The sequence below is a fragment of the Struthio camelus genome, chromosome Z, assembly GCF_040807025.1.
Source record: "Struthio camelus isolate bStrCam1 chromosome Z, bStrCam1.hap1, whole genome shotgun sequence".
In the NCBI taxonomy this organism is placed as follows: Eukaryota; Metazoa; Chordata; class Aves; order Struthioniformes; family Struthionidae; genus Struthio; species Struthio camelus.
The window spans coordinates 11,845,139-11,870,180 of record NC_090982.1 but is presented as its reverse complement, the minus strand read 5'-3'; the positions used below and the strand labels follow the sequence as shown (position 1 = coordinate 11,870,180).

Here is a 25,042-nt window from a genome sequence, read left to right as displayed (position 1 = left end):
CAAACAAACAAAAAAACTATTAAATGTTATAATATCTCTTAAGTTCAGCATGGCTCAGACTGTAGCTGAGGTTATGTTTTCCTCTTCTTCCATATTTACAGTTCCATGTCACTGCTGCCTCTGCTGTCCTAGGCACAGTAAGGTGGGAATTTACTAGTTGTGAGTTTGGGGCACCAATGAGTTCAAGGAGGGCTCAGACTACAGAAAAGGGATATGACCAAAGTGGTGGTGGATCTCAGGGAACAGGAGACATTTTCTTCCTGACCACCGGGTGTGCTTGTGTGTGTGGGTTAAGCAGAGGCTGCACACAGATGAGTATGACACCTGTATCTTAGGGCTACCTCTGTATATTGCTCCGTCTATGAGTATAGCAAGGACCACAGCTTTTCCTTCCCATCTTTCCCTGTGGAGGTTTCCCAGTAAACACCCTTTGTGTGCTGTGTCTCCCTCTCTTACTGGCCTATGGGTTTTATACTCCCTGCAGTGACGTAGCTTCAGTAGGAAAGGTGATGTTTGACCCTCAAGGGTTTTTCTTGAAAGATGGCTTGGGTCCTTCAGGTCTTTGTAACCAGTAAATGCTCTTTTAAAAAAAATGGCCACATCTACATATCCAAGGCCAGAATCCCTCCTGCAGCCTGTCACAGCTGTGCCATCTGTTGAATTGGGCTTTTCAGATCACTGAGGCAGAATAATACCTCTGTTAATGGATGCTGCTCAGTTTTTTTAGGGAGCCAGGCACTGAGCTCTTCAGAGCGGGACCTTCCTGACACAGCCAAAATTCTGGGAGTCTGCGAACTTCGTCAAGTAAGGAAGCCCCAGAAAAGCGATATGGCTTCCCAGTTTAGGTACTAGCCCACCAGCTTCAAAATTTAGCCAGGCTTTGACAGGCTTTTTGCTGCTGATTAGAACCAAGTTAAAACTGCTCCTTTTTTATTAATGTCAATTTGTGAAAGTCTAGGAGACAGTTAAGCTGTGGAAGGACAGCCAGTGAGCTGAGCAACAGCAATGGTTTAGAAAGGAAGAGAGCTTGGAACCTGCAGAAGAACACTGGGCCTGGGAGAGGAAAGAGTTGGAAGAACGTAAGTCAGAACAGGAGGAGATTTGTGCTGATGCAGTACTCCCTGCATGTGCAGTTCTTTTTCTGAGCTAGCAATTTCCAGAAGGACCTGAAGAGGTTCTATATGTGAGAATCCTATAACAGCAGAGCTGTATTATGTTGTGGGGTTGTTGAGTAGAGATGACTTCTTGGAAGATAACAGCAGAGACTTTCTTGAAGAAAGGCACTTACAGGAAACACGGCTCTGGGAGGTGCCACCACTGTGGAAGGCTAACAGAAACAAGCATTATTTTTTCCCCAAGATGTGTGATTTTTAGGAAGTGTCATAAATGTTCCTCTCAGAAAGCAGATGTTCCCAGGTAGAAGACTGCCACTTTTCCCTTTCTCCTAACTCTCACTACTGAGTGCATCCTTGTATTTTTACCTTTTTCTAGCGCAGCAAGCCTACCTCCTCTCTTCTCTGCTCTATGTATTGCTGTTATTTTATGCAACCATGAAAGGATACCACAGGGCAGGCCATTTTCAAAGAAGTGCTAATTTTATTTTTCAACCAAAAGCTCACATTTGTGTCCAGCTCATATGTCACAAGAACACGCACAACTATGGGGCAATCCAAGTTTTTTTTTTCTGAACTGGACAGTTCCCAAGCTGTTATTTACCGCTGCCAACAAGTATAGCTGTTTTGAGGCTCTGGACCACACATTCTGGCCGTCTCCTGCACTAGCCAAGATGAGAGCTTAAGGTAAAGTCACCAACTCTTTGCCCAGCTCCATGGGACCCACACTCCCCCCAGGTTAGGAGCCCTCCCTTATTCTTACGTAGCAATACTGAAGATTCCTAAATATATGATCTGTGCGAGGCACTACTGTGTACAAGTCCATGGACCATCTACATGATGGAGATAACACTTCCTAACAGGTAATTTAAGAATTTTATTCTAACATTAGTATTAACTCAGTTAGAATTACAATCCATCCCCAGTTTCTCTCCAACTCATGGTACATAATTCCTGCTGGTACAACAGGGGAGAAGAAAATCAGTAGTTTTCAACATTTTCAGTCTGCATACCGAATCTTGGTAGAATGCAGTATAGCAAGCATAAACCTGCCAGTAAAGGCTTGCTTAGTTACCTTTTCCATACTCCTTAGAAATCATTTACAGCCTCCAGCATCCGTACTTTATAGCACTGAAAGCCATTTCCCTGCTATATTTGACTTCGTCCAACACAACAACTTGCTTGTGAGCCAGCTCTGTCAATGAAACTGAAATAGAAAATGGTTCATATGATCTCATCTGGTATTTCACCAGAAGTTGATGAAAAAAAGCCGTCTGACTCTTAATTTCTCAGCACACTGGATCAGAGAAGGAGAAAGCTGTAACGGCAGCTTTTTCTTTCTCCTCCTTTTTTCTCCACCTTTTTTCTCCACCTTTTTTCTCCACCTTTTTTCTCCACCTTTTTTCTCCACCTTTTTTCTCCACCTTTTTTCTCCACCTTTTTTCTCCACCTTTTTTCTCCACCTTTTTTCTCCACCTTTTTTCTCCACCTTTTTTCTCCACCTTTTTTCTCCACCTTTTTTCTCCACCTTTTTTCTCCACCTTTTTTCTCCACCTTTTTTCTCCACCTTTTTTCTCCACCTTTTTTCTCCACCTTTTTTCTCCACCTTTTTTCTCCACCTTTTTTCTCCACCTTTTTTCTCCACCTTTTTTCTCCACCTTTTTTCTCCACCTTTTTTCTCCACCTTTTTTCTCCACCTTTTTTCTCCACCTTTTTTCTCCACCTTTTTTCTCCACCTTTTTTCTCCACCTTTTTTCTCCACCTTTTTTCTCCACCTTTTTTCTCCACCTTTTTTCTCCACCTTTTTTCTCCACCTTTTTTCTCCACCTTTTTTCTCCACCTTTTTTCTCCACCTTTTTTCTCCACCTTTTTTCTCCACCTTTTTTCTCCACCTTTTTTCTCCACCTTTTTTCTCCACCTTTTTTCTCCACCTTTTTTCTCCACCTTTTTTCTCCACCTTTTTTCTCCACCTTTTTTCTCCACCTTTTTTCTCCACCTTTTTTCTCCACCTTTTTTCTCCACCTTTTTTCTCCACCTTTTTTCTCCACCTTTTTTCTCCACCTTTTTTCTCCACCTTTTTTCTCCACCTTTTTTCTCCACCTTTTTTCTCCACCTTTTTTCTCCACCTTTTTTCTCCACCTTTTTGCCTGCTTTTTGCCTGCTTTTTGCCTGCTTTTTGCCTGCTTTTTGCCTGCTTTTTGCCTGCTTTTTGCCTGCTTTTTTCCTCCTTTTTGCCTGCTTTTTGCCTGCTTTTTTCCTCCTTTTTGCCTGCTTTTTTCCTCCTTTTTGCCTGCTTTTTTCCTCCTTTTTGCCTGCTTTTTTCCTCCTTTTTGCCTGCTTTTTTCCTCCTTTTTCCTCCTTTTTCCTCCTTTTTCCTCCTTTTGCCTCCTTTTGCCTCCTTTTGCCTCCTTTTGCCTCCTTTTGCCTCCTTTTGCCTCCTTTTGCCTCCTTTTTGCCTCCTTTTTGCCTCCTTTTGCCTCCTTTTGCCTCCTTTTGCCTCCTTTTTTTCTCCTTTTTTTCTCCTTTTTTTCTCCTTTTTTTCTCCTTTTTTTCTCCTTTTTTTCTCCTTTTTTTCCTCCTTTTTTTCTCCTTTTTTTCTCCTTTTTCTCCTTTTTCTCCTTTTTCTCCTTTTTCTCCTTTTTTCTCCTTTTTTCTCCTTTTTTTTCTCCTTTTTTTCTCCTTTTTTTTCTCCTTTTTTTTCTCCTTTTTTTTCTCCTTTTTTTTCTCCTTTTTTTTCTCCTTTTTTTTCTCCTTTTTTCTCTCCTTTTTTTTCTCCTTTTTTTCTCCTTTTTTTCTCCTTTTTTTTCTCCTTTTTTTTCTCCTTTTTTTTCTCCTTTTTTTTCTCCTTTTTTTTCTCCTTTTTTCTCTTTTTTTCTTCAGAGACTGTTGGCCAGTGTTGGAACTCTAACTTCCCTTATTAGATTCATCTCATAATTATAGGTATTTTTTTGCACTTTTCCTTTATGATCTAGACTGGTAGCTTGGCCCATAAAGATAAAGGAAGTCTAGATTGCCAGAAGATGTGTTCTTTTTCTACTTAAACTATTTCAGTTAATTTTATGCAATAGCTTACTTTGCCACAGCAGCCTAACAGTGACTGTACTGATAACTTGTCTGGCAATTACTCCTGTAAACCACTTCTTCATGCTAGGTGAGATTCCCTGATCAAAGAAAGGCTGCAAACAAAGACAAGTGACAAAAACGCAACACTGTGTCCTTGGCCTCTGCAGATTTGCTTGTATGACAGAAATAAGCTAATCCTAGCAAGGCAGCACTTTAAAGAGTAATGTAATTATATTATTTTATGGCAGGAAAATGCTGCCACCGGTCAATCCTGTAATCTCTTGACAGGTATTTTTGTCAGGTTTTACTGTTCTGGCAGTACTAACAGTGTGGAACTGACATGCTTGTGAGTAATGAGTGCATGAGAACCTCAGGATTGAATCACTCGCCTAAAACCATGCTACTCTCTATCCCGATCAAGACCTTTTATTTATTTAGTTAGTTATTTATTTATTTGTCTTATGGAAATACACTGTTCTTCCTTTAATGAAATATTTGTCCTTGAGAGCCAGACAAGCTCTGGAGTACCTGGAGAACCTCAGTCAGAGTGTTCTTTCACTGAGTGACCTGAAAAGTTGAAATAAGCACGTCTCGTGGTGCCTTGGCCCAATGTTTTATTCAAATTTGGTATTACTATAAAAAGTAATCCAGCCCTGGGAAACAGGTTAGTGGACATCATATTGAAGAATAACTTGATGGGGGGGAGAGGGGGGAGAAAGCTTGTAGTACAAGGAATAGGGGGATTTTTCCAGCATATAGGGATACGTAGCTTGCAAAGCATTGCCCCATTCATTGGCCCAGATATGCTACTATAAAACTTCGTTAGCATTACACCAGAGAAGACCAGCTCGGCAGTCCTGATCTGGCAGTCCTCTTCCAGTCAGGTCAGAGGTTTACCTTCCCACCCTGCCTTCTCGTCCTGTTTTCTTTTGCTAGCCCAGCACTCATGCAGGCAGTTATAAGACAAAACATGCTATGCTTCATCACAGTTCTAGCATTTATGGCTGATCATCCTTGTGTGTCTCTGAGTCAGATTTGCATCCACCCAACAAAGGCAACTCATTTTGACAGGATGATACAGCAATCAGAGTAGCAGTGAGACTGCCAGTCAAAGCCTTTGAGTTTTTTATTAGTTTATGCTGTCTCACTAGCCGTGACAAAATTGTACGTTAGAGTCATGTTTCTTCCTGCGATACTAAAGATATGAAAACCTTCAGCAACTAGTTACCATAACAACAAAGGTGACTCCACGAGTATTTTTTGAACATGATGCTTTTGAGAAGAACATGTGATAGATCATAACTTCTTCTCCAATAGCAGATTGTGTCATTAAGCCCCTGCAATCAAGGTGAAGAGGAAAGACGTTACAGCCCACACTGTTTTATGCACAGCTGTGTGCAAACAGTGGGAGTCGTTTTCAGGAGTATACCTGGGACAATGGAAGGGCAAGGGCCTTGCAAGCCAGAACGTAAACCATTATGAGGTCAAGATGCTAAACACATTGCATTTTCTTGGAAATGGCTCATGCCTCTTAATACAAACCAGCTAATAAACCCCTGGGGGAGGCAGCTGGTATTGAGCGACTTTCCAGCTCAGCAGTCTCATGACGTATATATTTGGTCACACATGACTGTGGCCCAAGGAGGAAGTCGATCCCAAACTGCCCTATAGCATATCACATGCATGTTAAGGTGGAAGTGCAGATGATAATCCAACCTTTTCCAGGCTGGTCCTGGTCTGCCCCCCGCAGTGGCTATTCTATGTGGTACCTGGCAAACTACAGAGCTCTTCAGAGGAGAATAGCTTTTAGGCCCCTTACTGTACACAGCCAATGGTAGGTCTGATAATCTTGATTACTGCAAACTGGCCCTTCCTATCTGTCACTTGTGTAGCATAATAGCAGGAAAAACACAGGACTAAACACCAGAGCAGTCAGCTGGAAGGTTTTGGTCTCTTGCAAACTGCACGGCATTATGTATGCTGTAGAACAGCAGTTCCTGCATGCTTCCAAAATCCTTCCCAAAGTAACCTCCTCTTTTCAAAGAGTCTATTACTGAGGGATTGCAGCAAGCCAGGAGAACAGAAATGTTGAGCTCCTTATAGTCTTTCAGTATCTCCTTCAGAGTATTAACTCCAGTGGTATCCAAAAATGAGATGGAGGAACAATCTACAACAATGGCTTGGAAATCAATTTGCTTCGGGACTAGTTGCGCAGTGGTTTCTCCCATGCCCAGTCCATTGGCGGTTGTGTGATCTCCCTTTTGCAGTTGCTGCTTTTCCTTCTTCTCGTATTTCTTCCTTCTAGCAGCTTCTAGGTTAGGGTCTAAGGCAGTCAATCTGTACAGAGACTTCAGGAAATAGTTACTATTTGCGTAGTAAAGTGGTGCTTCAAAACGGAATATTTTGACCTTTGGAACAGAAGAGAGATTTTTATATTCCAAGTCATCCTCATAAAAGCTGGTGTTCTGGATCTGACCAAGCAGGGCTGTCCGTGGCCGCTGTGTCCGACCAATGATACACAACATGGAGAAAACAATGCCAACCAAAAGACCTATTTCTGTGCTAATCAAGGCAGAGGCAGACATAGTAATGACCCAAACCAGTGTGTCCACTTTGTTTACATGGTATCGCACCGGCACATCTCGGAACTTCCTCAGGGCTCCTCGGAGGCTGACAATGATGATACAAGCCAGGACACACTTCTGCAAGGAGTAGAAGAGAGGTGCCAAGAAGAGCAGCACCAGCAAAACCACCGTTGCACTAATCACTCCAGAGACTTGAGTCTGACAGCCTGTAGATGTTTTGACAAGCGTTTTTGCCAGAGCTGCACTGGTTGCGAAGGAGTGGAAGAAAGAAGGAATGATGTTACAGAATCCCACAGCAAACATTTCCTGATTGGCTCGGATGGTGTAAGCATATTTCTTTGCACACATTTCAGAAAGGGATACAGTGAAGGCAAAGCTGACTATGGCAAGCGGCAAAGCATCTACAGCGACTCGAAGCATTAAGTCAAAGCGTGGTACCTTGGGGGGAATAAATCCTGTTGGAATAGCTCCAGAAACACTGGATGCATACACTTCATTCAGGTTCCCATAATGTGACACCAGTGTTGCCACAACAATAACTACCAGCTCTGTAGGAAGGGGGAATTTCAGCTTATGCTTATAGCGATCTCCCAGTTCTTTAGCAAGGACCAGCACCACAATACAAATGGCACTTGTGATGACATCACAAAGGTTAGCATGAGAAATGTTCTGGAAAATATTGATCCAAGTAATTACAAGCATCCCATGCCCTTGGCTACGTGGGATTTTTATTCCAATCAGATACTTCACTTGAGCTGTTAAAATGGTTAAGGAAGCACCAGTTGCAAAGCCATCTAGCATAGACTCAGACAGGTACATAGATACAAAACCCAGACGAAAGATTCCCATCAGAACCTGGGGAGGGAAAGAAAAAAAAAAAAGATGAGCTTTACATTCATGCTGCACACAATTAAGTAGAGATGGGAGAGAACTAGATGCAGGCAGGTAATGCTTGCCTGTTTGAATCTTAAAACAACAAGTATGTTATGTTTCTGGTCTGCTTTTAAAACATGTGAATTCCTTTTGCTGTTGTGGGATACTACAAACAAGAGATCAGTGATGAGTTTAAAGCAGAGCCAAATCACGCTCTGTAACTCCAGCCTTGGTGCAAGTAACTCCACTGAAGTGGCTTGTCTGAGTTTTATTTCTTGAACGAAGGGGCAGTAGATCCAAAAGCGCTTCTGTTGTATCAAAACAAGTTTCACTTTTTCCTGGCTTCAAGTAATTTAAAGTTACAACTGCAGCTATTACTTTGTAAATTGAACTTTAATGACAACAGCTAAGATCTCTACTCTAGTGGCATTGCTATATTCAATTGCTTTTAATTTTAGCTTTGTGAATGGAAGGAAGAGCGGATCACAGGCAGCCTTTATGGCATGCCTAAGCTCAGAAGTGGCATAAAACTTGACAAACTTTCCCCACATCCCATGATACTGTCCTAACTAATTGATCCTTCGTCCTTTGATGGGTTTGGGAAGTTTAGCTTCATGGCATTTTGTTGCTCGCACCCATGACCTGAAATCTCTTCTTAGTAAAAATAAGATAGGTAGTGCCATCTTAATTCATAAATGTGCAATTAAAAGACAAATATGTTCATAGTGCTTCTGTGTTTGCTTGACATCCTTGCGACAGGCAGAAAGTTGATGTGTTTCAAAGAGTTCTGCACAACCGCTATCTGAAAAGTAGATTAGTCAGCCAACTTCCTCTCTTATCCTTTCTGCTTCTGAGTTACCTCTGGCTAGCACTTTGGTGGAATGCAATACCCAGTAGCGAAACACTGAGCAGCATATTCTGAAGCAGTGTAGAAAAAGGTGAATGGGCCTGCATCTTTTTCAGAGTGTCAGGGGAAGCAGAATTATTTCTTCAGTCTTAGAGTGCATAGGTACCTGGGAATTTCTGTCATGATGAGCTCTGAATCAGATTCATTATCCCGTGAAGGTAGCAAGGCAAAGAAGTAATGGAGAATCAAAACAGTATTATTAGTCCTGCAGAAGACTGTTGTTTTGCCTGTGCTTGCTAATAAAACTATCTGGCTCGTGCTTTTTCTGAGTTGCCTACAGCGTTAGGATTCCTGAAGAAAACAGTAGAGTCATTTAAATGAAATGGTGCTGCATTGTTATTCCTCTGTGAAGGAGGAAGCTCAAGGCAGGCAAAGAAGCTTTATGAATTTCATACCTTTCCTCTGGATGTCAGCAGCCACTTACCTGATATACACCAGCTACAAACGTCAAGGCTGTAGCAATGCCAATAGCGTAGCATTCTTTCCCACACTCCACCCGTGTTCCTCCAATGGTGAGATTAAAGGTGGTCGTGTTGGGTTGACTGTCGTTCCAGAGGGAGCTATCACCCAAGGCTGATGGGGCATCATCATTCAAGTCAAACCCAGCCAGGAGAAGCTCTCGATCCACAACTTGTCCTACCATTAAGCTTATTAAGCTGAAAATGCCAACTGAGACATGACGGGATGTGCCCATTAAGAAATAAATGATGTTGGCAAAGAATGATGTATACAGGCTATAAATGGGCTTTAGACCTGCCAGCAATGAGTATGCGATTGCTTGGGGCACCAAAATGATCCCAATTACTAGCCCAGACATGATGTCCCCCCAGATATACTCTTTGCACTGGTACTTGGGAAGCCATCGTAAAACAGGAAAGAAGTCCATGACAAGGTTCTTCAGGTTCCTTGGGGTGCAGGAACAGCTCTTCCTTAGCTTGGCTAACATGATCTGTTTCATGTTAATCTGGACATGAGTCTTTCTTTCCATAAGAAAACAGGAAGAGGTGCTGCTTTCCAGCCTGGTAGCATCCAGTGGTCTTTCCATTGTGGCAGTGTTTACTTGATGTGTCTGTTCCTGCAGTGTGAAGGAAATGCTGTTAGGTTGCAATTTGTCAAGTTTTTCTTAGCACAGATATTTAATGCTAAAGCTTTGTCACCTAATTGTGTTTTTACTGAAACATCATCCTAATGGGAACGACATCACAGGCCCTTGGTGACCAACCATGTCATGGTTGGTCATGCTGAGTGCATGCTAAGTCCTTTCCTGCAGATGTTTAAGAATATATTCAGTTGAATACAATTTGTTTTTCAAAGGAAAAATGGAGCTAAACTAGCCATAGCTATGTACAAGTAATTCCGTCTGCTCTTCTGAATGCTGCAAAATAGAGGTCTCTGTCATGTGAGGCAGTACTTGACAATGTGCAATAAACATACAGTAAAGGGTAGGCTGTGGTCTTTCTATTAGTGCATTTGTGATCTTTGATGTGGAAGTCACATGTGGTGTAGTGCTCTTGTCACTGCAGATGTCCTCAATGCACAGGAGATGGCTTCTGCTAGAGGTTCTTGGAGACCAGTGATGTAGTATCTTGCAAAAGTTTGAGCACAAACCACTGATGGACCTTTAGAAATTGTCTTATATTGTTAATTGCCACATAACCTGAACCTATTTTACTGTAGATTGTTTGATGTGCAACTTCTATTAATTACGAAGCATTTCTTCACAAACGCCAGTCGGGCAACCTATGGACCATGTTACCATCTCTGAAGAGTATTACCTGTTAGTATTTTCAGGAGACACCGTAGTTTCCCTAGCTTTGCCCTCCAAGCAGTAAAATGTAACAAGTAATTTTATGGGCAGCAGAACTAACAAAGCCTTGTTTCCTATATGTCTTCTCCATGTCAAGTTTCTTATACCTACAGGATGGGAAAATTTGTCTTCTCCTAATGGAGGTATTTTGGTATCTCTTGCCTCTGTCGGCATACCTGTTTTTACCAAACTCAGATGTCTGCATTTCTGTCCAGTTGTGAATTAAGTTGAGATTAGCTCAGTGTATTCATAAATAATTCGGGTGTGGGTGGGTACATGACAGAGAGGCAGAACAGTATCACATAAGGGTGCGCTACCTTAAAAGGACAATTGAAAAATAAAACTAGGAGCAAGAAGGTGGAAAATGTCAAAGATTATGCCAGCTGGCAAAACTTGTCTTCAGGTTTGCAATTGAAAGAAAGTGGAAGAGACTGCCAAGAATGAATGCCTGTGTATAAGTACTGGGAAATAAGGACTGCTTCTTATTGACCTAGAAGAGAGAGCGTGTGATGGTACTAACAGTATGCACTATACCTAGGAGGGAAAAATTTCGCAAGCCCAGCCTTTCCCCATTTCACAAACAGCAAGGGGTTCTGCAACACTAGAGACTGCATGCTAATGCTAGTGCTAAAGGCCTTGGCCTGTACATGAGAAAGCTACGAATACCAAAACATTTTTAATATTTAAAACTCTTTGATAAACAAACGAAGAATTAACGGCAGTTAGTTAAATAAACAGCTTTTCTAATCTTCCTGAGCCAGATTTTCAGAGTTAGCTGAGTACCTCAAGGCGTGGATTGGTGCTGACTTTGCAAAAAACCTCACTCAGCTCGGTGCCTGAATCTTGCAGGCGTCAGACGTTTTGTCTGATCCTGACAAAGAGACTTCCTGCCCAAAAGCTCCTCTTTTTTTTTTTTTTTCCCAACTAATTTAATCAATCTTATAAAAAGTATTTTCTTTCCCCACAAATCTTGCTTCTCTTATGCCTTTTGACTTCTGAGTACAACATCATTACTAAAAAGGTGTCAGTTCACCTGTCCAGGTACAGAGCAGAATTGCTCTGCACGTTTTTCTTACGATTAAGTGGAAACCAACTAGGTTCTGCTAGAGGTGAAAGCAAAAGGACTTTCATTTGTGATAATATAAATCTCTGCATTGTGAAGATTGAAATTAACATATTTCCAGACTTGGTCCTTATTCGGAATCTTTGCTGGCACATCTGTGAAGCAAGTACGAAAATAGTAGCCAACATAGCAATAACCAGTAGAGCTACTACCAACAAAAATATAACTTCGGTGCTTGATGACTTCTTTTGTGGTACAAGATGCAGCTGCATTAGCACAACAGAATAGTTGATGTGAATAGCTATCACAAAAAAGTTTTCTGATGCCGGGTGCGACACTGCAATATAATAACAAAGCTTATGCTGGCTCCCAACTTGAAGCAAGAGACAGAAGCCAGAGCCTTCATTTCCCTCAAACTTGAAATTCACTCACTGACACAGCATTTTGTGATGTATTTTAATGATTTTAACAATTAATAGCAAGTTTACACTCTAGTCATCATTCCCTGCATAATTTCATACTTTTTTTTTCTTGATGATATTTTGATTTGTTAGTGTTTGGTAACACGTAATTAAAGTATAGAAGTCCAAGCTGAGGAAAATGCAGTGGGCTTTTGCATCTGCTTGGAAGCATAACTGGAGGAATACATTACCTGTAGCAGCCTGTAAGCTGTTGCTCTGTAACGCTCCTCGTAAAGACCGGCTCATTTTAAAAGTCTTTTCTGTCTGTCTTGCTTAGCAAGGGAAATTTTAGGGGGATTCTACAAGTACCTTTTGTCAGCAGAAGTGAACACAATAACAAGAAGACAAACAGGTATGGCTAGTACAAAAGTCTGCAGCAAATTCCCAGGTATTATTTTAAATGACAGCCTAAATTCTAAAGCTATGCAAAGTTTAGCTACAGCTTTAAGCAGAATGCTGAAGTATTACAGATATGTAGTTCATTATTTGGTACAAGGCAGAAAAGAGATCCTTTTGGAGATGTATGGGCTGTTTGTCCGTGCTGAAAATGACCTGAGTAGTAGTCAAAATATATTTTTAAAAATCAGATTTCTGTCCATCTTGATTACATTAAATAGTTTTTAACTGTTGTTATATTTGTATATTTCTTTATGTTTCTAAGTAAGGTTTAGGTCAGTCATAGAGGAAAATGAATCACAATTTTAATGTAATTATCTAGAAAGATTGATGGCTACTTTATATTGTCAAACTTAAATTTGGACTGAGAGGTTATAGTAGGCAAGGTTTGCTTAGACTACAAATAGGTTGGGTCTAACCCTTATTTGACTGCAAATATGAGAGAAAAGATAAGAGAAAAGAAATTACAAAACCAGGAGGAGTACTTAAGAGCATGTGATTAAAGTTTACGAAATACTGACTATTAGAAACTACAATAAAGACACTTGTTTTTAAGTTGCGAAAAATAATACTTCCCATCTTACCTACATTGCTTTGAACAATGAGAGTTTTGTACGCGAAGACAGCAAGTCCTATTCAATTGCCACCTGCTTCTTACAGCCAAGTGAATTCAGGCAGCCAAGAAATAAATACAGTGGCCTTATTTTAACATACTTACAAAGTAGTGGGCAGTTCAATATTCAATGGGTGGTTTTAATAGGTTACACAGAAAAGATTGCATTTGCATCTATATATTAGACTTGGATATTTAATTGCATAGTTGCTGTCTGCCTCCTTCTAAACTCACGCAATTTACTTATAAATGCTATATTTCCCAAAAAAAGAAAAAAGCATTACAATAGGTAATGAATGCACGTGTAAAGTCTATACAACTAACTGGCGGATGATAATAGGTTTTGATACTTACCATTAGTGGAATAAAATTTCTTTGGGAATCTGTTGAGAGATTTATGTACAGATGATAATTTAGTAATATGTCTGGGCTGTCTGCGCTACTGGATAATCAGAACTGTAGAGCTTTTTAAAAGGCAGCAAAAACGTTTACATTACAGAAAAGCTAGTTTGCCAAAGCACAACTCTATTAAGCAGTTTTGGTGCATGTTAGCAAAAGGTCAGAAAAAAGTTCCTGATAGAAATAAATACGTTTAAGCCAAAACACAGCCAAATGCTGACATGAGGAGATTATTTTCGATTTTGTTTTCTCCTGAAAATAAGGGTTTCTTCCTTCATATAATTTTCACAATGCTATGTAAAATGAACGTGCTAACTGTAAAACACTCACCTCTAAAATTAGATGCTACTGGTTTCCATTTGTGTCAGGCACTGTTAACATTCTGTTAACATTCAGAGCTTAATTGCTGTTTTTAGAACATAATGAAGTCACACCAAATAATGGAAGGGGTTGTTATTAGCAGCAAAATGTTTTTCGACCTAGGCGTTCTCTCACTGTGTTGCCTACAGCTTACTAATAACTTAGCTGCTTCACCAGAGGTGCAGAAAAGAAATGGGATGCCACTATGTCTGCGTGATGCCCCCTGAGCTTTTGCCCTACCCAGCAAAGAGCTCTTGCTACCTCCAAAGACAGGAGCGTGGAGGAAAATCTGTCTATTCATATGTACATGAGCAGACTTTGGCCTGCTGATTCTGACACTGAGATACAACACCATCCTTCCATGGTGGTAATACTCAAGCAATATTTAGAAACCCCAGATGCCAGTAAATAGGTTTCTCTACTGCTTCTCCAAATTGGCACATGTTCAGGTGTGCACACAGTAAGTGGTATATAGGAACAGAAACAACCCACATTCCTGCAGGCTCCTGCTGCAGTCCCCTGAACTTCACAGAGCACACTGTTTGCTTTTTATTCAAGTGAAAGCTTTCCATTACTTACTGAAAGAGCTGTTCCTTACATGGCTGTGCAACTGAAGCGGTATATGGTGTGGAAGATACCTATCCATTGTATTTGACTTTAGTATTGTATCATTTTAAACTGTTTAACACCGGTGAAAGTTATTGAAATACATGCATATACAGATACATATATATTGACCATATCATTACGATGACAAGTAGTCTCTGTTATTTGTAATTGTGTTTTGATGTTTGCAATCTGCAAGGTTAAGCTTTTTCAGAAAAATTGTCCCTCACCATACAGGCAAAAAGCTTTGTTTTGTTTTATCTTTTAAACACAACTTTTACTGCAGCCCCTGAATTCCCGGATCTGCAGCTTTAAAGAAAGGTCTAAATTGTTGTGAGATTTAGTGATACTGTTTCTGCCTGAGTCTTGAATCACTTGCTATTTCAGGCTAAATGCAGTAACTCAGTTTATCTTGTGCAACAGAGAAACAAAGCAAAGAAGAACCATTCAGGCCAGACAGGCCACCTACTTTCCCACTGGCCTCAGTCCCGCCTTTCTTCCTGTCTTTTCATCCTACCAGTAAATTAACAAAAAAGTCTCTGCATGGGAGGAAGCATTCATCACACCGTGTTCAGCAGCATTTCTTTTGGCAGATTTCTTCACAGGCAGTCCCTGCCAGGACACATATAACCATTCTGACTGGCTGCAAAGTTCTTTGTAAAACAGCAAACCCCTCCCAGATTGTGTTCTGGTGCATCTTCTTGTCCCCCCATTCTGATGATCTCCTTCACAAAAAAATCCTTGCAATTGTATCTCTGGAAAGCCTAAGAAGGAGAAAGGAGGGTGAGTCTGCTTCTCTGTCATAAGGAGATCACTGAAGTGCTGTTTGGGACTGAAATGAGTGTATCATGGCTCTTTACCAGCATCTTTCTTTCTTGCTGATACAGTGATTGCAAGTGTAAGGTAGGAAAGAAACCTTTTACACAGTCTGAGTTTTCTCTGCGTTGGAGGCTACGAGAAATCAGTCGTCGAGCAATGTGGATGGAGCAGGCACTGTATTTATGATTTAAAGTTTCATTGTATTTTTGTTGCATGGATCACAAAAAAATGTGAGAGTAACATCAGTTTAGCTAAGCATTTTATTTAAAACATTTTAATGTGTTTAGCTAACTGTTCATGCTAAGTCATGTTTCGTATCAGAAACATTTTCTACCTGTAAGAACCCCCCTCCCCATTGTCTCTAATGGCTATGACTACATTAGTGTTCTGGTTTTGAGCAGGAGCACAGTTTTGAAAAAAATTTGCTAGTTAGCCTCGTTTCCTCTGCAGAGGTTCAGTGTACAGAGGAGTGCTGTGCATGCAAACCAGACTTTTTTTTTTTTTTTGAGAAGAAAATACCCAGAAGCTTTGTTCCAGTGCACTCTGATCTTTAATGTGACTTAAAAGCCTGAGCCAGCAGTTGGTTCTCTGAGCAGGTTTAAACCGATATGGTGAGGAGATTTAGTCCAGTGGACCAGACCAAATTTAGTCTGAAATAAGATCCCCTAAAGTGCTTGTAATACAGATGTCTGGGCTCCAGGACCTACTCCTTTGATTTATTGATCTGCTCTTATTATGCAGAATTACTTGTAGATGTAGCCCATGAGATTTAGAAAGGATCAGACAACAAAACCAGTTAAATGAATGTTTCTCTCTGTTTTGCATCAGCTATAGTGTTTTCAGCTTCAGAGCGCTAGGATCTAAATGTACTTAGAAACAAACTTAAGCCAGGTGCCAGCAACTAAAACCATTTATCTAAACACTGACCTAGCAAACGTTCAGGCTACAGGCAGAGAATAGAGTATTAACAGTGCTTTTTAGGAAAGTCATGTGAAATTTGATAGGCTTGGTTTATTTTTGACTATATCTGGGCAAAATCTTGCGTCTTCAAAGCATTTTTCCTTTGAATTCCAAGATTATTTTAGTCTGAAGGTCAAGAATGTAAACAAATTACAGATTATAAGTCTATGTAAGGTGGTAAAATCAGAAGGTTGGTGTAAGTCCTCTACAGACTGACACTGTTCATGCTAAGGAGTTATTCTAAGAGTTGAACAATCCTTTAGAGTTCTGAGATTCTGATTAAAGTCTCCCATTGACAACTTTACTGCCAGCTATTAATGTAATTTAGGATTTTCGAAGCGTGTTGGGCTCTTTCTCAAACACATGCATTCACTAGGAGCTATGATTCAGTTCATATTTACTCAAAGAATTCTCAGTCCAGTGTCCCTCTGAGTAAGACTGCTGCTGCCCCGTGGCAATCCTAGAGATGGTAAGCAGCCCAGAATATAACTCACTTAGTCCACCAGCAGCTATCGTTACCGTTGGTGCATCAGACTATCCTTGGAAATGATCAAGCTCTGCAAGTAGTTACATTGGTTCTCTAGGGAATGTTTTTGTTCAGGGTTTCCAGAACCCACTGATCAAAATGTTGCCATGCACTTGAAGACAAGACTACCTTATTCTTCTGGACAGTCCTAGGACATGACGGCCAAAAGGATTTTTTTCTGTGAGATCCAAGAACATTTCTAAAGATCAGACTTTTGGCCTTTGGAGAGGTAGGTGGTTGTCCGAAATGAAAGTTTGCTTTCACAAAGGTCTTTCAAGACAGCTTTTCAAGAACTCAGTTATCAGTCACAAAGCTAAACAGTAAGGTCTGTTTTCTGTGCTTTTGCTAGATATTTCTTAACATGGCTGTTTAGCCGCCTTAAGTTGTAGAGAAAAACAAGATATGTCTCGTTCCTATGCCATTTCTTGTTGTTTTCCCTGATACCGTGTTTTTACTTTCGGCAGTAATGGTGAAGGATGATATGTTTGGAAACCCTCTTTCATATGTAATCACTGAGAAATGCTCAGTTTTAATGTTAATCTAGTACTTTGAAATCCAGATAAGCTTCATAGATGCCACTTTTGTAAGTACAAATAACAACAAGGCAAGTCTGGTCTTAAACTCTTACGTCAGGTTTTGCAGGGAAGATTACTTACATACCAGTTGCAGCTCACAATATTTTACAAACCTCTGCGCAGTGTCTGCATTATCAGCAGTATTTATGAAGTGCAGAATAATGGTAGAACTTAACAAGCAACACCAGTCTGTAAGGTTACTGAAAAGAGACAGTTTTGCACCTTCAAAAACAGGCAAAGAACAAATACAGCTTGAGTTTGGATATGGTGCAGAGTAAATCTCTTCTCTTACCTGGACAGCTTTTTGATAGGAATGTTCAGCTCTATGCCTATTCAGCTCTATTTTCCACACTGGTATGAATGAAAGTCTTCAGTAAGGCTTTGCTCTATTTTCATAAGGGGTAATTATTAACTTTGTAATCTTCAGAGGAAGAATGGGAAGTAAAGGGATCTTGAACTTGCTGCTTGGTATTGTGTTGTCACTTGTATCTCTCTGGCTATATATATGGCACTCACTAAGAATTTGAGTTTAAATAATAGTAAGATTATTAATTAACTAACCCTCACCCAAAAAATATGCTGAGTTCAGGCTGGTGCACCTCTGACCTTTGAAGCGACTTCTCATTTCAGATTTGTTCTGCTTTATGCATCCTCATGTAGCATTAGCTTTTAAATTTTACATATTCAATGTACAAGAATAGAACCCCAATCTTGGGTGAGATTAGTGCATTTCACAAGCTGGAATATGAACTCTTTTCTGCTCTATGCATATGATGGGACTGCTGGAGGTCAGAGTTCCATTCCTACATGTTAGTTCATTCACATCACAAGATCTCAGTTGCCTCCTTGTAAGTTGGAGACTGTAAAATGGCGGCAGGAGATCAGTGGGACAGACTGTCTTTCTGTTCAGTGTTTAAAATATATGTAAATGACAGAGTTCCCTCTCTGTTACCTTAGCTGCTGGCTGCTGCAAATTTATCCAAATCACAAGTAATCACCAATCGTGAAGGTGATAAGTAATATATAATATTACTAAGCAGTGTAGTTCCATAGATTGGGCACAAGGCTAGGACCCACAGGAACTGCATTCATTTTCTAATTTTGCTGTAGCTTTGTTGAATAGTGTGGGGCCACTGACTTTTTGATATTCTTATCAGTCAAATTATGCTGGCCTACAAAATAAAGGTTTTGGGAGATGTGTATGTTTTCAGCCAAGCAGGAACATGACTGTTGCATGGAATGAGAACCTCAGACGGGAAGTGCAAGGCCCAAAAAGGTTGTGTTGCTGGACAGTCAAAGATGGTTCATCTTTCCCTGCCAGCAGAGGGAGTGCTAGCAAGGGTACAACGCACAGGCACATCTCCAGAAGACCGGGTCCAACATGATCTTTTCACGGACTCATAGAGTGGTTGAGGCTGGAAGGGACCTTGAGATCATCCAGTCCAGCCTGCCTGCTCAAGCGGGGTCACCTAGAGCGTGTTACCCTGGACTGTGTCCAGACAGCTTTTGGATATCTCCAAAGACTGAGAATCCACAACTTCTCTGGGCAACCTGTGCCAATGCTCAGTCACCCTCGCAGTTAAAAAGTGTTTTCTTATATTCAGACAGACCTTCCTGTATTTCAGTTTGTGCCCGTGGCCGCTCGTCCTGTCAATGAAAAGAGGCATCTCTGAAAGAGGTCTGGCTCCATCTGGTTTACAACTTCCATTCAGATATTTATACCCATTGATAAGATCCCCCTGAGCCTTCTCTTCCCTAGGATAAACCATCCCAGCTCTCTCAGTCTTTCCTCATGTGACAGATGCTCTAGTCCCTTCATCATCTTAGTAGCCCTTGGCTGGACTCGCTCCAGTGGGAGCCTTTCTTGTATTGGGGAGCCCAGAACTGGACACAGTACTCCCGGTGAGGCCTCTCCAGGCCTAAGTAGAGGGGGAGGATCACCTCCCTCGACCTGCTGCCAACGCTATGTCTAATGCAACCCAGGATCCCATTGGCCCTCTCTGCCACCATGGCACGTTGTTGGCTTACTGTCACTTATTGTCCACAAGGACCCCCAGAGCCTTCTCTGCAAAGCTATTTGCCAGCCGTACTGGTGCGTGGGGTTATTCTTCCCCAGGTGCAGGACTCTGCCCTTCCCTTTATTGAACTTTAGGAAGCTCCTCCCTGCCCATCTCTCCAGCCTGTTGAGGTCTCTCTGAATGGCAGCACAGCCTTCTGGTGTTTGAGTCACTCCTCCCAGTTTTGTATCATCAGAAAACTTGCTGATGGTGCACTCTGCCCGGTTATCCAGATCATCAGTGAATAAGTTGAACAGTGTGAACCCAGTATTGACACCTGGGGTACACCACTAGTAAGTGGCCTCCAGCTAGACTTTGCGCCACTGACCATAACCCTCTGAGCTTGGCCATTCAGCCAGTTTTCAGTCCCTCTTACTGCTTGTTCATCTAACCTGTACTTCATCAGTTTGTGTAGGAGGGTGTGAGACAGTGTCAAAAGACTTACGGAAGTCAAGGTAGATGACATCCACTGCTCCTGCCCCCTCTACTCAGCCAGTCATCCCATCACAGAAGGCTATCAGGTTGGTAAAGTAGGATTTCCCCATTGGGAATCCATGCTCACTACTCCTGATCACCTTCTTGTCCTTCAGGTGTCTGGAAATGGTACCCAGGATGAGCTGCCCCATCAAATTATCATTTCCACCAACTCTCTTTCAGGATTAGTTGCTCCGTCAGCTTATCATATCCATCATTTTATCCCAGCTCAAAAAAAAAAGAGCTTAAAAAAAAGAAAAAAAAGGGAGAAAAACCCCCATGAAAATGATGTTAATGAAAAATCAAAACCCAAAGATAAAGGTGGAACAGAAAGGGAAACACGTCTTCTCTGTGGTGTTAAACCACTCTCTTAGATTCTACTGGCTGTTACCAAGAATTCAAACTTGCTGACATTAGTTATGGCATTCTCATCCCCAAATTTTCCTTTAAATCTGAACAAAGTCCTCTCTTTCCCCTTTGTTGTAGAAAGCCTTGTCAAAAATGCCTTGGACAAGCAACTGTCAAGATCTGTCCCTTTGCCATTCCCAAGGTAGCTCTTAAAGCGAATTGTACGCATAATAGGGATGCACTGGGGTGCTTATCCGCATAATGAATTTTGCTTGCCTAAGACTGGAAGAGTATTGTGTCTCATTGGCCCTGGGCTTCATGGAATAGAAAATGGCTTTTTTTTCTTCCGTTCATTTCTCTTCAGGTGTTGTTTCTCTCTTGAAGATAAAGCCATATAAAGAAAACTTTGTCTCTCAAATTTGTCCTTCCATCCATTTTATTACCTGCTCCTCAAAACCAAGAGTCGTCATCTCTAATGACCTCTAAAATTTTGCATGCCATCTGCTTCAGGACCAAAGTGAGTTTGTCTGCTCAATCTATTTCCATTAGGATCATATTTGCAATCATAGCTGCAAAGTGTTTGGGCTCTGCCCCTCACTAAACATTTTTTTGAAAGAGACCTGTCTGCATTTCTCTCCAACACCACCTTTCCAAATATTTGGCTTAATGAGTACTAAAGGATGTTTAGGTTATCATTTGACCCTGAACATACTGAAACAGTTGTAATTTTATAACTTTGTTTTGCTTCAAGCTAGCATAAAAATTAAAAAAAAAATTGCAAATAAAGAAAATTTGAAATGAAATTTTGAAATATTTAAAGACTATTTACAATGCCAGTACCTAGTCATGGAACAGAAGGAATGGAAGTTAGGTATCTCTGGACAGGATAATTCCAAATTAGAAAAAAGGGACAAAATAAAGCAATCTTTTATTCTGTCTCCAGGAGTTGTGAGAGTAGTCCAATTTTGAAGAAACCGGATTTTATAATAAACGAGTTTTACTTAACATACAGAAGTCCTGCCAGCAGAAGGTTCAGCAGAGCTTTAATAGCAGAGATGCTAGTTCACCTCCATAGCATGAAGGTATTAATCAAAGCTTCAGTCCAACAGTAATTTCTAACCGAGGTAGATCCTAGCGTTCTAACTGAATTCCACTGATGCTAACAAAACAGGACTGAGTTCTAAAAGGCCTTTCTGTGTCAAATGCTTAATTTTGTATTTGAGAAGCAATCGTAATGGGCTGAAATGGCTGAAAGACATGCTACAAACACTTAGCTTTGAGAACAGAAAGTACATTCAAAAAAAAAAAGATTCTGACCGTTAACCACTACTTGAGAGTTTACAGCTTGTTTTCTTTTGTATGGCTTCCTATTTAGACTTATGTTCAGATGCCTAATATTCATTGGGTTAAGAACCGCAAAAGGTTAAAATCCAAATCCACCTGAGGGCACTTGTAAAGTCAGTGTGGTAAGGAGAAAATATATGTGGCTTTGTTGTCACATTTACTTGAGGATTTCAAGAGGTTTCAGAACAAGTCACAGCATTATTATATACAATTCATATTTGGTAACGTATTTATGTACTTGAAAAAAGTTATAGTGCACTGTAAAATTAGTCATACTGAGAAGGTTAAAAGTGCTTGTTTATTGGGCTACAGTCAATAACATCAAATCTTCAAAAGTACCTAGTGCAAGGGAAATAGACTTGTTCTTCATTCTCTGTAATTTTTTTTGAAGTCCATAAATGCAATGAATTATAAAAAAACCCTAAGTCTAATGTCTGCATCAATTAAAATGTCCTTAAACCTCAAATTAGTATGCAACGTACCTTTATACCGTAGGGACCATGTGTTGCGTCTAATAAACCAAAGTCATTTGATCTGCAGAGGACAATTTATGTAAACACAATACTAAGCTTTCCAGTTGGTGCTTCTACTTGTAATACTGTACGATTTTATTTCTTCTTTCATAATGATTAGCGAACTTAAAAAAAGCAGTTCAGTACTGCTTCAATTCCCATTTTATTGGAGCTTAGTTTTTTTAAAAACTGAAAGGGATGCCTCAGACAGAAAACGTCTGGTGGCGCTACATGCTGTTTCTATGGAACAGAGACCAGAGCATTCTGTTTCTGCCATTCTTTCTGGTTCTTCTGGGTGCTATCTCCTAGCTGGCCAGTTTATCTACTGATTGCATGCTCAGTCAGGACAGTATTAGGACAGCAGAACTTACTCAGTTCCCTCACCTTTGAACTGATTTCCTCATCTGAATGTCTTCTGCTGCTGAATGAATACAGTCAAGCACCTTCTAGCTTTGTCTGTTTGCTGACCTGTAGGATAGTTTATACTTGCCAAGCAAAACTGTTTGTTTGCCAATTGGAATTTAAACCAACACTCAAACTCACTAATGCTTCAAGGCCAGAAGCTGGGAAGGAGAGACTCAGCGTACTCCGTGGCTGCATTACTCCAGGATGCATGAGGAAACTACAAACAGCAGCAGCACCGTCACAGGAATGACTGCTGTGAAACATTTAAGGAAACTGCTTAAATGTAGAAAAGCAGAGAGGAAGACTTCCCAGTGCACTGTGATGAATTAGTGGTATTTTTCTGCTTTTTGCCACATAACTGTTTTAAGCTTAAGAGTTGTTGTTTTGGGAGGAAATGAAATGTTTAGACTGATGTCTAGACTGAACTGCTGATTCACTGGAAATGAGGAATATTTCTCTAAAGAATAGTGAGCCTTTTAAGTCCCACCATAAAACAAGTGTTCTGTTTTTCAGAAAACGATAGCATGTTCACATGACAGTCCAATACAACTATGTTTTGCACACAGGTGCAAGTTTAGTTAGCTATAAACAAAGTAACTTATATGTAAGGCTATACATATAATATGAAATATCATTAATTATGCTGATTTTTATATGTCTAAAGAGAACCAGTAGCTAGTGTCATCACTTACTGCTGGAATTATGAACACTTGCAAAGTGGCTGGAACGGCAGGCACTCTTCAAGAGCTCCACGGATGGTCCAACACCAGAATCAAAGCTGAGAACAAGGATCCAGTAAATACAGCACTGAAACATCCAAAGGCAGGATACATTCCAGACCCCCTCAGCATTCACGAATAAAGCTATTAGCTATTATCTTCAGACACTGATTAATGTCAAAGATGTTCTCTTTACAGTTTCAGGGCAAAGTATAAGTACAACATACTCAAACTTGGGCCCAGACATCATTCAGAACGGCTGCCAAAGTTTGGTTGCGGTGTCATAAGAAAGACGGGAGCACTAGAAGTATGCATCCACTATAGAGTCCTTTTGTCAGTGTCCTCCAATGCTTTCACAGTCAAGTTATGTTATTTCAGTGCACTAACAATGCAGAACCGAGGAGGAAAAGGTAAAGGGAGCAATATCTTAGAAAAGTAGGCGGACTCTTTGAAGTGCTTTACTGAACCATCTTGATTGTGGAAAGCAACAGCCACCACAACCATGTAGTAGAAAATCAGCCCAAAACAACCTATAGAAAATCCTTCTACAGCTCCTAGCTTCTGCTCCCTCCTTCCACTCATGCACAACTGTCTCCCCCCAACATCCCAGTGTGATTTTCAGATCTTGCAACAACAGAATAAAAGCTACAAAGTCTACAGTATGTCCATAGAAGAGAAAGTAAAACCAGTTATCTAAATCCTTCCCATAGCACAGAATTTGTTAAGTAAAAATCTATAACTTTTCCCCCATGTCCCTGCCAGCGTCACCTGGGAAAACACTCTGGTATGGTTTTCCAGCACTTTTAAAAGCACTTATATGCTGCACTTAATATCCCTTATCTAGCTGTGGCAGATTTCCAGCGCAGCTGAAAAAGGTGTATGTATGGGAGGAGAAAAACATATTACTGATGTTTTTTTAAAAATGTCTTCTGTAGTCCCTGCCGACAGAAGAAACTGAAATCTAGCAAGTTCAGTGCAAATGTGTATATTCAAAACTGAGTAAGACCAACTTTTACTAGGCATTCCTCTTGTTTCCCACTGCAAATGTAGAACCAGTTGTATAGCACTCACCAAAAGCAGAGAGTAGCTGCAATAGTCTCTCAACAGTAGCACACTTTCTCAGGAGCACAGCTTTCTACAGAGGAGATTACAACTTCTGTTGTGGTGTAGATTGGGTCTGTCCAATTATATTACTCCATCGGTATTTACAGTCAGATAACGTAAACAATTGTAATACTAGAAAAGATCTTTGTCCTGCATGGTGTAATTACAGGTAACAGATAAGGTTAAAATCATTAAAGTACAGATTCAGTTTTCTGGCTTGTGCAAGCGTGAAGTTTCTCCAGGGACCAGTAATCTCTGCCTTCTTACTCATCCCTGCTTTTGTTTTAATAGAGCCTGTTGTCCTGCATGGAGATCAAATAGAGGTGCAGTTCCTGCTTTAATATACAAAAATTCCTCCAGGAATTTTGTATATTTGCTTCATTTAGACAAAAAAAAAAAAAATCCTACCTTAATCAGGACTAGGATAGGCAGTATGTGGAACCGTCCTACATAGTTTGAACTGCCTATGGTGGTTCATGTAGATGTGCCCTTTGGAAAAGGATTTTCGTTAAAATACACTATAGAGGGGGCTTGGCTAATAGGAAGAATTTACATACCTTCAGGTGCTAGCGAGTGTAAAATGCTAGAACTTGTCTGCTTGTGTGCTTTTATCTGCAAAACAAATGATCTGTTGTTTTGATGGCACTCTGTTCTGTTCCCAGAATTGATGTCCTAGGTAACAGTTGTCAAGAATCGGTCTTACTGACTGAAAATTACTTCCAATGATTTGGTCCCTCAAAAAAAGAAGATCTACCTACAGACTTTCCCAACACTCAGCTCCTCTGGGAGAATGAAATCTCTCCTAAGAGGAAGATGTTGCCCAGACTGGAGGCTATCATTGTGGAATTTACTTGTAAAATACGCAAGGGTAACAGGGCTCATAGCAGTTAGTACCTTGGCACATGGTATCCTCTCCTTTTGTCATTTTCAACCCTAAAAAGCCAGAACTGTGGA

General features: G+C 40.6%; 2 protein-coding genes across 10 annotated transcripts in view; one reads left to right on the top strand and one right to left on the bottom strand.

Moving 5' to 3' along the window:
• IDUA (alpha-L-iduronidase) overlaps positions 1-25,042 on the top strand; it is a 56,235-nt gene that overhangs the window by 5,408 nt on the left and 25,785 nt on the right. For 2 of the 4 annotated variants that reach the window (XM_068927599.1, XM_009687574.2), the window contains exon 1: positions 14,624-15,028. The exons of the other annotated variants lie outside the window; for them this stretch is intronic. The gene's annotated coding sequence lies outside the window, so the exon portion shown is untranslated. Of the gene's footprint in view, positions 1-14,623; positions 15,029-25,042 lie in introns of those variants that run through there. 4 annotated transcript variants of the gene reach the window in all.
• SLC26A1 (solute carrier family 26 member 1) overlaps positions 3,251-25,042 on the bottom strand; it is a 42,630-nt gene continuing 20,838 nt past the window's right edge. For 2 of the 6 annotated variants that reach the window (XM_009687581.2, XM_009687580.2), the window contains exons 3-4: positions 8,965-9,615; positions 3,251-7,615 (exon numbers count right to left, since the gene is read on the bottom strand). In XM_009687581.2, coding sequence (XP_009685876.1) covers positions 6,092-7,615; positions 8,965-9,585 — 2,145 coding nt within the window. In that variant the 5' untranslated portion in view covers positions 9,586-9,615 and the 3' untranslated portion in view covers positions 3,251-6,091. Of the gene's footprint in view, positions 7,616-8,964; positions 9,616-12,851; positions 13,197-13,234; positions 13,260-17,417; positions 17,625-25,042 lie in introns of those variants that run through there. The other 4 variants (XM_068927596.1, XM_009687577.2, XM_009687582.2 and 1 more) reach the window with 4 other exon arrangements.